The sequence below is a fragment of the Lepisma saccharinum genome, chromosome 13 (assembly GCF_977018435.1).
Source record: "Lepisma saccharinum chromosome 13, izLepSacc3.1, whole genome shotgun sequence".
NCBI lineage: Eukaryota > Metazoa > Arthropoda > Insecta > Zygentoma > Lepismatidae > Lepisma > Lepisma saccharinum.
This window is the reverse complement of record NC_139241.1, coordinates 49,785,948-49,799,633: the sequence shown is the minus strand read 5'-3', so window position 1 is coordinate 49,799,633 and position 13,686 is coordinate 49,785,948. Positions and strand designations below refer to the sequence as shown.

Sequence of the window (13,686 nt, the reverse complement as noted above, 5' to 3'; positions counted from 1 at the left end):
TTAATCTCCCACGTGGACAGCAGGAATATTTAATAAGAAAAATGATCATTACAAAGCATAGTTTCCCAATTATTGCTCCTTCTCCCATTATTTAAATCTGACCAAGATGGTAAAACTACCCCATACGTTGTCTCTCCATAGGCATAGTAAAATGGACTGTCGAAGAGCAGACGACAAGTGAGCCAGGGCCAAGTAACATATCAACATGGTGGATAATGTTTTGAGTGCCCTACTGTCCTCACAACTTTAGATATCTTGTTTCTTGCCTTAAATTGAATGGACAGAAATAAAAAAAAAAACCTTCCAGGGGTCAAGTTTCTATGGTGTAGTTTTTAAAATAATGTCAGTTTTAGAAGATATCAGTCATAATTATCTAGATATTCAGAAAATCTGGTTTTCCACAATGTTCACGCACGAAAATTATCGTCCTTGAAAGAGTCAGTGAGATATATTTTTCATTCAAATCAGTCTATTAAAAAATGCAATATTTATTCTCAAGAAAAATATGTTGATATATAAATATAAATAATCCTACAAAATTTTATTTATAATCATTATTTTGGGTAATGCCCTAATTGCAATACTCATATACTAAATTTGAATCGATATGCCACTTATGGAGGTATGTTATTCTCAAACACTATGACGGTAAAATAAGCAACTGAAGTAACACTGCTACCAAAATTATCGAATGACGAGAATAATGATGAAAAATAACAGAATCTATTTTCCAGTAAGTACAACTATCAAACTAGGGGCTTCTTTTGAATATCCATATGGTTGTTTTAAGTTGTTTTTATTCAGAAGTAACGCAAAAGTAGCGAACAGGAGTAGCATAGCGAGTTTTTTGGTAAATGTAGCTGTAGGGAAGCTACATTTTGAAAGAGTATTGGTAGCTGTAGTGAGGATAATTTTAAGCTGTAGTGAGGATAATTTTAAAATGTAGCATTCGTTCACTGTTCCAAATGGCGTCATTGCCTTGTAACCATGGGATTCCAGGGTTGGATACCCAGTGGATGCACATTTCACAGCGGTTCAGATTGCACTTTAAACTGTAGGTCCTGTCCTAATTAGTCTATATGTGCAATGAAGTTGACTTAGAACAAAAATTAAATCAATCAATTAAAAGTTACTAGGCATGACTCCAAATGTGACAACACCAACTTTTGTAATGACATTACTGGTCCCAGGCTCGATACCCTGTGGAGGACGAGTGATGATTAGATGAATTTGATAATGGACAGCCATGCCTATGGCCAGTGCCAGTGCCTATGGCCAAAGCTAGGTGCCAGCTCTGAAAATCAGGTGCCAGGAAACCACCTATTAGCAATTGTGCTACAGTATCTTTCAAAAGTCGCACAATCCAAACTTTGAAAATGTATATCATGAAAATCGTAAGAGATATTTACACCAGGTTTTCTGCACTAAACTAATCCTGTAGGCTATCACTAGGTTCATAAATTTATGTTAGCATTTATCTAAAAAAAGGTAAAGGTAAAGTGCTCCCCTGTGCATAGCACCATGCCATGAAGGCGTATAGGGGGTGTGGGGGTAACGCCCCACACTTTCTTGATCCGGTCGTGAGTGGGGGCGATGTGATCAGCATCACGCCCCTAACCTCCTTTACCCCCCAGGGTTTTCCCCAGGTACCCATGTTATTCGACGCTGGGTGGGCGCCGGGGCCGCTTTCACCGTTAGAAAAGTTCCCGGATTTGAACCGGCCGGGGATCAAACCCGGGACCTTTAGCATGGTAGTCAGACGCATTACCGACTGAGCCACCTCGGCTCAAATCAATTACATTATTTTAAAAAACATTGTTAATTTGCTGAAAACACCGGAGAACTGATTTTCAACAATAAATACCAACTCTTAAACAATTTGTGGGATCATATGTTGGTGTTTGACTGGTTTTAAAACAGTTGCTTTGTGAGGTACAGCAGAAGCAGGGAATTTTTATTGGAAAACCTCTTGCACATGAGTGTAAGAATGAGTAGTAAAATACTCTTCAGCAATGCACACGCACTGCGCCATGCTGAATCAATTAAAAAAACAGGCACAGTAGCGGCGAAAGTGAGCGAAGAGAATTCAGTGTAACCAGGGGCAGTCTAAGATTCTCTCAAGAGTTCAATTTCGGCACGAAATCTTCATTTACGATTTTTCACGTAACTGTATAGCCAATACTTAGACACCTGTTGCATGCGACTGTTGGCAATATTTCGACCTGCTAGTGTTGCCATATACGGAGATATGTCCCAAAAATGGCACTTTTCACTTACCCATAAAATCGCCAGTCAAAAATTCATCAAATGTTGCACATGACCAATATTGGTAGCAAATGACAGACTGACATGGCATCAGTCATCAAATGTTTAATTATGACCCTTCGATAATTTCTTACATATTTTTCTTACTCAGAAGATCATTTCTGGAAAAAATTGAATGTTTCTTTCCGTCAGTTATTAATTTATATAATTTTCTGTACGGAGTGAACTGATAATTTTAAGCATTGAAAAATATCTCAAAGGATGAGGCTTTATAATGCAGAAAATCCGGTGTATATATCTCTTACAGTTTTCATGATATACATTTCCAAAATTTGGGTTGTGCGACTTTTGAAACACTCTGTGCGTCACGGTATTCAAAACAAGGTTAAATTTTTTGAGAAAGCAGGAAATGGGGGTGTTGGGGGAACAAAGGGTGAGAAATTGTTACGGACTCTATGGAGTGTTCACAATGTCGATAAAAAATAATAATAATTTGCTAACTTACGATGTACTGCAATTTGAACTTAAAATCATCAAAATTTCGTACATATTACAGCAAAAGATCACAGTCGCCAGGTTGAAATATTTAGTCGCCATGGCGACCTGGCGACCGGGATTTTTCGAGCCCTGCCTATGGCATGGCTTAAATGTGGAAACTTTGGAATATACTCAATCACTGATGCAGAAGCAATGATACTAGCAGAGTTGGCAATGTTTAATTTCACTTTATGCTCGGAAAGGCTAATCATGATTGAACCTACAGTTTAAAGTGGAATCCGAAACTTCGAAGGATGTGTCTACAACAGCAATCAAGCCAGGGACTTTTGAATACAAGTCGACACTATGCTACAGGGTAGGCCCATGACACAATCATCAGTGATTTTTTAGCTTTTTTTTTTTTTTTTTTTTTGGCTGGAACACACCGGAAGGTGTAAACTATATTATTTGTTCCAATACAGTCGAAAATTTTTAATGAACATTTGTAGACAATGTTATTTTGAATTTAGTCTATTTAAAAATCACAGTAATGGACATCGTCAACTCCTAACATATTTTGATCCTTCAAAGTATGTGAAGTCATGGTTGCTGGCCTATCAGCTGTGGACAATCAAAATGAAGTACGAAAAAGAGAAAATGTAACAGAAGATATGTCAAAAGTGTAGAAAATCTTTCAAAACGTCAGACTTGAACAAGAAATTAGCCTGGTACCCTTTGATAGTAGATTTTTATTATTTATTTATTTCCTCAGGTGGAACTGTCACAAACATGGGAAATATTTGACTCTCAGTTTGTGTCCTTCCAAAAACATTATTGCCCTGTAACCAACAAGTACCAGATTTGATTTCCGGTATCGGCTTATTTGTCTATCTAGTAAAATTTCTCATTGGTAGGCTCTAATTTATGAACAAGACTTAATGCTTTGTATTTATATTTAATTGGAAAAGTATTTAAAAATTAGAATTCCTGTACCTTTTTGTTTTGCATGATTACAATAATGTCAATTTCAATATAGTTGTTTCCAAATATATTATAATCAGATTTATAAAAGTTTTACAAATTAAACTTAGAATAACTAAGTTAATTTCTACAAATGCTGAGAAAATTAAGTGAAAATTGCAGGTCCGATCAGGAATCGAATCATGGTAGTATCTGGCATCTTGTTCCATTTCTATACCAACTGAGCTCTAGTTTCGCCAATTTTCATTTCCATTTGGGCCCCTCTATACACCTGCCAAAGTTCATGGAAATCGGAGGGGGACACAGGGATCAGATCCCCACTTCAATTTGTCCTCATCTTGACATTTGAGGGGGGTTGCTCCTAGAATGTTTTCTTAGCCGAAACAAAAAACACGTATTTCTTCCTTTGGACCCCTCTATGCACATGCCAAGTTTTTGGAAATTGGTGGGGACACTTAGATAACCTCCCTTGTTAGTCTTACACTTTGTAATTATTTGATTTGATTTGAATTTAAAATTTTGGGTGCGTCAGCACTAAGGCTATTTTGCACCTGTCACATTATACGGGGTCCAGCCCCTTATTGTTACACATAACAACTCTTAACGTTGCATAACTAAAATCATAAAATATATAAAATCTTCTGACTTTCGTTAAAAGCTGAGGCTGTAAAGAAGCACTCAGTACAAATAAGGACAAAACACAGGACAACACAAACAAAATTATACTGGCTATGGGGCCAGTCGCCAGAACCTCGTTAGTCTGCAGTCCAGGGTGTACTACGTGGAAGTGAGATTGACTATTGGGTGCACTATGTGGAAGGAGCACCCCTTACACCCCACTTTGTAATTATATAACACTGCATATATTATAATGTTTTATTTTAATTTTTAAAACTGTAACTGTAGAACAATTGTATAATTTTTGTATAACATTTCTATATTGTTAAATGTGTTAAAGATTTCATCCTGGAATGGAAGTCTCACATTTGTGTGTGTTTCCATTTCTAATACATTCGAATGAATACATATTCGTTCCAATGGCATTTACAAAATAACCTCAGACATTTTATGTTAAACAAGTAAGATTATTTTTGTGCAGTGTGTTAGCCGATGCGTAGCAAAGTATTTTAGGAACAACACTTGAAAAAAAAATCTTGTACGACTAACTAATGAAAAATTTATTTGTAATGTAAGATCATAATACCTTTTAAGGTGTGGTAATATTATAATGGGATTAAGATACAAAACTCTCAGATCCGGATCTGGAACTTTCGGACCCAGATCCGGATCCCGATGTGGAACTTTCGGGTCCAGATCCTGATCCATTTGGCCATCCCTAGTAGGGATATGTTTGCTCGAACTCTGGGGTTGGTTAGGAGTGCCATAATTGAATATATTGGCAATGAAACAGCTGAGGTGAAGCTTTGAGTAAATTTTCCTAGCTGTGGTGGGGCTTTGAGCACTTTTTGTTGCCCCTTTAAATTTATCCCAAGTCTGCTCTACTGACACACACACTACACTACACTACACACACACACACACGTGCACGCACATGTATTTTATGTCAACCTAACTTAATCCTGTCCCCAAGAATAATCAAAGTCGTTGTGGTGAGACAAATGTACAACATGAGAACAAAATGTCACTGTCCATAGGAAACTGATTTTTCCTTGCTCTCATAATTAGTGTTTAGAAACCCTTAATAAGTAGGCAAGTCCAACAGCAATGCCATACATTTCACCCATTAACTACACGATCACAAGTTCAATTACAATAACTCAGAAAGTGAGAATTTCATTTTGTAGATACAACAGATCTTTTCTTCCGACTCTACCATCGAAGTTAAATTCAGGCGAGTTTTACAGCGTAATCTCATAAAGCGCAATTACCGAATCCCCCCGTTCCACCTTTTCTTTCCTTCTGTCAGTTTCAACACAGCTCCTCAGCTGCTGCCAACTACAAAGTTAAAACAATTGTATAAGCTAGGCAATCATTACGAAATCATGTTTCTCAATTCAGTTTCAAGGCATGTAAACATTTTGCTCCATACGCATTTTAAAATAAATCTAAAAAAACGCTCATATTTATGGGATAGTTGTATTACAGCAAAATGAATATAAACTGGTGTTAAAATAAAAATCTCAAACCTGAAGTCAGGTAAAAGAATCTTCCGAATTATTTTACTGACGAATTGAAGAGAACTGATGGTTGCCTCGGTTTACGATATGGATTAATACATACAAGAAAGCTTTTACTCATGTAATAAGTACATGGATGCACAACAACCTGTTTCGCGTGAAATTCTATCCCATTTTGAAATGTCCCGCATTTCTATTTAAGAAAATGAAGTTGACTATCAACATTTCGGATGCCATGTCGGTAATATAACCTAAAAATTTTCCTTCCTATATCAAGTATCAGGACGTATGATTCGTGTTTCCCCATCAGTATTTGTTTTAAACAGATGTGTATCCACTTTTGGACCACCCTGTACATATACTATGTTGCTGACATAACAGCCTTTTGAGGGGCAAGGCCTGTTTCATTGGGTGATTAATGGTTAGAGCATGAAGTCCCATTGCCGCTGTTTTCCGGCTTTCTAGTCTGAAGTCCGCATTTCTTCTTTAAGTACTTTTTCATTTGTGTGCAGGGGTATCTGGAATCCCGAAAATTCGGGAATGGAGTAAAATATCGGAATTATACACCTCCCACCGGGGCAACAACACAATTCTGATCTTGACAATGTGACAGATCTAATTATACATACATGAATTTGAACCGTTCGAACTCGGAATTATATTTTCATTATTCTCCAAGTGCTAAAAATCTCTTCAAAATAGGATTTTTTAATTCCAGAAATCAGAAATGCAAAATCAATCACTCGACTGGAATAGTGTTGAGAATTCGAGATTTCCGGCGTCAGAAAATTTCGAATATTTCCCGTTCCGAAATAGTGAATTTTTACCCGTAGTGAACGTCGGGTTTTTTAAAAAAAATCGTACATATCCCGTCCCGCACACCGCTAGTATTTTTAATAACGAAAAATTAATTTTAAGCCAGTTTCCTGGCTACCGATGGTGATAGTTCTTTGTGTATCTCTAATAGTTTAAGTTTGTAAACCAAGTAAATATTTTTTTGTTGCTACTATACTGTCACTAAAACAACGCAAGAAGTAGGGTATAAAGAGCGGCCGGCACAACGCTTCTGGCAAATTTAACCGGGGAAGGGGGGGGGGTGCACGATTTGGTCCCATTCAGTGGTCGGTGCAACACAGCCGTGCAGGCCAAAGGAACTCCACTCCAGTGTGGCCGCTCACGTATATTTGTAACGCGTTTCAAAGCATGACTATTACTGAGCATTCCCTGACATTCGCTACGAGACTCGGTGGCAAGCGACCCGGCGTCAGCGCTTGTCTTTCCCGGTGAACGGGGTCCGCGACAGTCGCACGCTACAGTCCGTTTTTGTCGCTCTCCTTCCCTTTCTGTTAACGTTGCAGACTGACGCCAGTATAATCCTTCCTCGGAAGTTGTGTTCTGTCGTGTCCGTGTGTTGAAGATTGTGGCTTAATATATGGCACCACAAAAGTTTACATTACAACAAATGATTTATCTTGTCGAGTGTTACTTCGGAAAGAGGAATTGTGGAGAAGTGCGACGACGTTTTGCAATGAAATTTCCTGGTGTTCCCGTTCCACATAGGACCACTATATTAAACCTCGTAAAAAAGTTTAGAGTAACAGGGTCAGTTCTGAATAAAAGTGGAAAGAAAAATGGGGAAATCTAAAAAATAAAGTATACAAAGACAATCCGCACACCATCCGTGAGTTAAAAGAGAGTATTGTACGAGAAATCGGGACAATTACAGTAGACGAACTTGAACGTGTAAATGCGGATTTCCTTCGGAGATGCCAGGAATGTGTTGCAGCATTTTCAACACCTTCTGTAGTCAAGGTTAGTACACAATATGAAAACTGTAATTTTGTATAGGTATAATTTTCCTGTAATTGACTCTAGCGACTGTCGCGGACCCCGTTCACCGGGAAAGACAAGCCCTGACGCCGGACCGCTTGCTGCCGAGTCTCGTAGCGAATGTGAGGGAACGCTCTGTATTATGTCGCTGCGAAAACTTTGCCATTTTCTCTTCTCATTAATTTTGACCTTAATTTTGTCGGCGCCAACAAAAGTCTTGAAACTTCTTATATAGTACTGACCAAAAAAATAAGAACCTGAACAATACCAAAATTAACGAGACTTTGTACACTAAAATAAAAATTGTGTCAATATATCTTGCGATATCGGTGGCCCTCGGGATGGAGGAGAGGCAGGGACACGTGTCCCCCTTCCCCAGGCAAGAAAGTATGAAAAGTGATGATATCGTTATATCTTAGCAAGCAAACATGTTACATTGATTGATCGATTTTTATATGATGGACAGAACAGCACACAGACAGCCTCCTAACAAGAAAATAAAAGGTTTGTTTAAAAAATCCAAACTCAATTTTTTAAACCAATACCTTCAGTCATTACTTAACAAGTATTGGTGTCCCCGAGGATAAAATGCTCATACTATAGTTAAAAGCTGAGGGTGTAAAGGGGCACTCAGGACACAAAGACAAACACAAGACAGCCCGACTCGCTCAGGCGCCAGAGCCTCGTTAACCTGCGAGAAGAAGTTACCGGAGGGTACCAAATAATGTTAGAGGATCTTAAAAGTGAAATGATTCGACAGCTCCCTTCATCAAAATTCTTTACGAGCGTCAATGATTTTTTTTTTATATTTTTAAAAAAGAAAACAGAACAGGATGTAATATCACAAGTTTACAGAAAATTCTGTCCCCCCCTCGTAGAAAACTAATTTAAAATCTGGATCCGCACATACCTTACGGTCTTCATATAACTAACGATCGGTTTTGTGATGAAACGACTGTTGGATTAATAAAACCTAAAACGATCAATGCTAAGGATAAACGAATAAATTTCCTTACCATGTTTAGTGTTAGGAGAGTAGCTCTTTTCCGTGTTCGTCGCAAAAGGTATGGAACCTTCCACTGCACAAAATAATCTAAACTTCCCGCATGGTAGCACGTCTGTCAGTTGCTCAACAGGAAAATGAACTTGTTCAACCATCTTAACCTTTCCGATAAGAACACGAAATAGCTCCTCTTTCACAGATAACAGCTGTTCAATTGGCGGCCCGCCATTTATTCGATAGTGTGTGTATGTGCGTGCGAGAAGAGAGGGGGGCGGGGTAAGATAAGTAAGAGAGAGAGAGAGTGTGGAAAATGAAAGAGAAATAAGGTTGATTTGGTTTATTTTAGTTCGCTTTTCTGCCACTTTTGACTAATCGTGAAGATGGGTGGTGATATGATGAAATTGATGAAGAGACACTCACAAAGAACACTCATTCCTAGGCAGTGGTGCAGGAACGTTTCTCATTTGGGGGGGTACAAAATTCAGCCTCCCATAGTATATATATATTACTATGTATATATATATACTATATATATATATATACCTAGGTATAATTTTCCTAGGTCCATTTCAGAACAGCACACACGAATTTCTTCTTATTTAATGCAAAATTTGCACAAATAATTTTTATTTCTTTGTTTTTATTTAGATTTATGATTATTTTAAGAACAGATTCTAAGACCAGATAGTAATTCCGAAACATATAAAGCTCTGAACCTTTTTCTGGGCTCATTTTGAATTTAATAGAACGGAAAATCAGGAGTTCGAAATGTGAAAATTGCGAACAAAGATACATCTATTCATTTTAATGTAGATTGCGATTTAAAGGATGTGAGAAGGATTCCCATCCCCTCTATCTCGAGCCATCCCAACCAGAAATAATCATCTCCCACCTACTGGATATAGAAACCATATTATTGAATATATCATACTTATAGAGTTCCACTTCAGTTTAGTTCATTTTAATTTTAAAGTCCCATGCCTACATATAAAACAATATCTTTAAAAATTCATGGCAAAGCATTTATTTGTAATATAATTAATTATCTGTACCTAAAGACGCTCTTCAAGCACCAAAACCGAAATCCTTCATCTCAGAGCAAGCAAGGAAAACCATACGTTCAAAAGTTTCCATCTTTTCAATCTTTGGTGGACAATATGAAGAGCCAGCCAAGGTTTCTTTTCGTATGTAGGGGCATTAAATATAGATACATGCGTGTGTTTTAGGGTGACAAGTCAATTCCTCGTCCTCCGTGGCAGAGTGGTTACCGTGCTACGATGACAGAGTTCCCGGGTTTGAATCCCGGCCTGGGCATGGGTGTTATTTCTGAGTATCCGTTCATCCATTTCATCATATCATCACTCATCCTCATCTTCGCGATTAGCCAAAAGTGGAAGAAATGCGAAGTAAAATAAACCAAATCGATCAAACAAAAAATTCACATCTCACTCAGAGACCTTGTGAATCCAATCCAAAATCAACTGAATGTGAAAGCGGGTTCAATGCAGTAGTTTTAAATCTACTTTTCCTTTCAATAAATAGACCCCCAGCGCATTATTTTCATGCAGAAAAATTTGCAAGAAGTTGGATCAAGTCTAAGTAAGCATCACAGTGTCCTTGACAAGCAAACTGGCAAACCATAGAACCTGCAGTGATTCTCATTTCTCTCGTACATTCATCTGATTTTCTTACAGTTTGACTTTAGGGTTTAACTTAAAATGGCGTTGTGTTTTTGTTTCATTCGATATCAAATTAGATTTTAGGCAATTAGTGTCTTAATTCTAAGTATACCTAATTCATAGGTAAAAATAAGTTCTCCTCCCTCTGATAAAATTACAAATCGCACTCTGTTTTAATGACTAGGAAACATTTCACTTCAACTAGGAATGATATTGCGATGAGATGAGTCGAAAATTGTCACAATCTCACCTGTGTGGTGAGGTCTTTCCTTCTGGTTTGTGCTTATTCTTGTCTCTGTTTCGGATCAGGAGTTATTCAAACTTTTTCTAGATTCACTTCATGCTCAGATAATATAATCGGGACTGGATCTACAGTTTAAAGTGGAATCCAAAATACTGTGCATGTGGGACCCCTCAATTACAAGGCGATATATCTCGTCCTGATTGATTGATTGGCTTTATTTTACCTCGATTTTTGTGCCACTTTTGGCTAATTTTGCAAAGATGGGGATGAGTGATGATATGATGAAATTGATAAGTGGACGCTCACAAACATCCATGCCCAGGCCGGGATTCGAACCCGGGAACATGGCGTTGTAGCGCGATGTGCTAACCACTCCGCCACGGGGGCGACATCTCGTCCTGACCCACGAAATGTTTAGTATAAGCAACATGTACATTGTGTCACCACTCTCACAAAGTACAATATGTAATTATTCTTAATAACGTTTGTCTGCTTTACATCTTGTTTCGACATTGCGAACCGTCGAAATACGGAATTTTATCCTGAATAGATTAAATCGGGCAGCACAGGCTCGTAATTGTCACTACTGGATTTGCTTTGCAATTACAATTAAAAAAATATGCGGCTAATTTGAAAAATCAATGAGATATACACTTCATATGTCTGAATAAGACATAGTATTTTACATTTATTTTAAGCAATTTCTTCAAATATGATAACCAAAGTTTCCAACGAGATTTCTCTCGGACATCAAGTATTGTCTCGCTTTGATTTTGCAGAGATTTATTTCATTCTCGTCTTGAAATTTGAGAGGAGAGACTTTTCTTGTCTTAGAAACATCTATATTTTCAACCAATATCTTAATATATAGGTTTAAGTATAGTTTTCCGAGGTGTACATTGTTGTTGTTGAGTTAGTGTTTTAAGTCCACTTTATGCACAGTAAGGGTAATCAGGACTGGACCTACAGTTTAAAGTGGGATCCGAACCACTTGTGCCTAAATCGGGTATCGAACCCGGAACCCCTTGATTACAAGGCGACGACGCTACCACTGCGCCAGTGGTGGCGAGGCTCTATCGGCGAGGCCCTAAGAGTTGTTCATTGTACCCACCCAAGTTGGTCTGTCGTATCTAGTCTAGTTTGTGTTAGTATTTAGTTTCGGAAAATTACATTTGAAAAATTGAAAAGAAAAGGTCAGTCATATACTCTTCTGATGAAGATTTGTATCTTATCATCGAATTGACGCGACAGTTTCTTAAGAAATGTGTACCCCCTTACGCAAAAGAGGATTCGCCTGGAGAGTGATTTTCTGAGAGTAGACTAATCTTTACCTGATTTCACTGTTCCACACACATTTTGAACAGTTTTCATCTCCTTAAAGAGGTTTTCAAGAACACAGGTCAATGAACTAAATCGTAGTACGCTCAATACAATGGTTTGAATTTCTGTGGTAAGGAAGATAATGCTCACGAGTTATAAACAATTTAAACTTTTTTTATTGAGCTAATTGAAAATAGGTTATTTTAACAGTAGCATCTTGCGTCTGTCAAATTATCTAAGGGGGGTATAATTAGATTTACGGATTTAGGGGGTACAGTACCCCTCTTCAAAAATTTAGGGGGTACAATGTACCCCTGTACCCCCCGTTCCTGCGCCACTGTACCTAGGCCAAAATTCGAACCCGGGACCCAAAGAGAAATATGAAAATGACAAGGAGGCGCAGAGAGACAAAAAGAGGCAGTGAGAGAGAATGGAAGACACACAAGAGAGAGAAAGAGAAAGAAAGCTGAGACTGAGATAAATAAGGAAGCGAGAGAGTGAAAAGAATAAAAAAGAGAATTAAGGATCGACGTGGCGAAAAAAGGAGATATCAAATGAGACATTCAGAGAATAAAAGAGAAACAAGGAACCGAGAGAGGGACGTTAAACCCAACCAAAAAATTAGTTTGTGTGCTACAGTCTGTCTATAAAAAGGGAGTTTCTGTCCTGCGTGTATGCAACCACGCGACACAGGTTGCCACTGCCGTTTATGTTTTGTCAGAAAACGAGATTGGTTTGATTTTTATTATTTAGCGTCGCTTTTCTGCCGATTTTGGTTAATCGCGACGACGAGGATGTGATGGACACTTACAAAGCTGGGATTCGAACCTGGGACCCCTGGCGTCGTAGCGCACTGGGCTAACCCCTCCACCAGGGAGGTCGGCAAGGATAGATTAAATTTACAATCTAGACAAGAGTCGTTCTTTGGAGTGTGACTACATTTGGACGAAACTGATGAAGTCTCCCATTAATGAAAGAGCATCAAGGCAAGCAACATTATGTTGTGTGTCAGTGGCAACAGTGAATCTCGAAGCGTTGATGCATACATCTACAGGAGAGAAACTACCGATCTTCAATAATCTGTACCGTCGAAACGAGGCATAATTGGCGGAAAAAATTGTGTAAAGTTATTCGATGTGCTGTGAAAGCCAGTTTTTGAACAATCTGATTTGATTGTAGTTATTTAGCGTCGCTTTACTGCCACTTTTGGCTAATAGCGACGATGAGAATAAGTGATGGGATGGTGAAATTGGCGAACATTCATAAAGAACACCCATGCCCAGATTGGGATTCGAAGCCGGGACCTCTGGTGTCGTAGCGAGCTGAGGAAACCACTATACCACGGAGGTTAGCTCCTTGTTGGACAGAAACTCCCTAATTGTAACAGGGTCCGGCAGGAAAAACTGTCTGTAAACGATTGATTGATTTGGTGTTTTAAGTCCACTTTATGCACAATAAGGCTAATCGGGACTGGACCTACAGTTTAAAGTGGAATCCGAACCACTATGTGCCTCCACCGGGTAACGAACCCAGGACCCCTTGATTACAAGGCGATGACGCTACCACTGCGCCATCGAGAAGACCCTGTCTGTAAACGAATACCAAGGAGTTGTACATTAATAGGTTTTACTTGGAAAATCTACAGAACATATAACATTTGTTAACATGTAACTTTTCATTGTCTTGCAAATAAAGTCATCCGAACGCTCCATGTATGCATGGTTCTAATCTAACTTGGAAGCTCTGCAT

General features: G+C 38.4%; 1 protein-coding gene across 2 annotated transcripts in view; it reads right to left on the bottom strand.

Moving 5' to 3' along the window:
- LOC145997276 (mitochondrial ornithine transporter 1) overlaps positions 1-13,686 on the bottom strand; it is a 60,917-nt gene that overhangs the window by 30,170 nt on the left and 17,061 nt on the right. Inside the window, exon 1 of one of the 2 annotated variants that reach the window (XM_083134155.1) lies at positions 8,708-8,823. The exons of the other annotated variant lie outside the window; for it this stretch is intronic. Coding sequence (XP_082990281.1) covers positions 8,708-8,710 — 3 coding nt within the window. The 5' untranslated portion in view covers positions 8,711-8,823. Of the gene's footprint in view, positions 1-8,707; positions 8,824-13,686 lie in introns of those variants that run through there. 2 annotated transcript variants of the gene reach the window in all.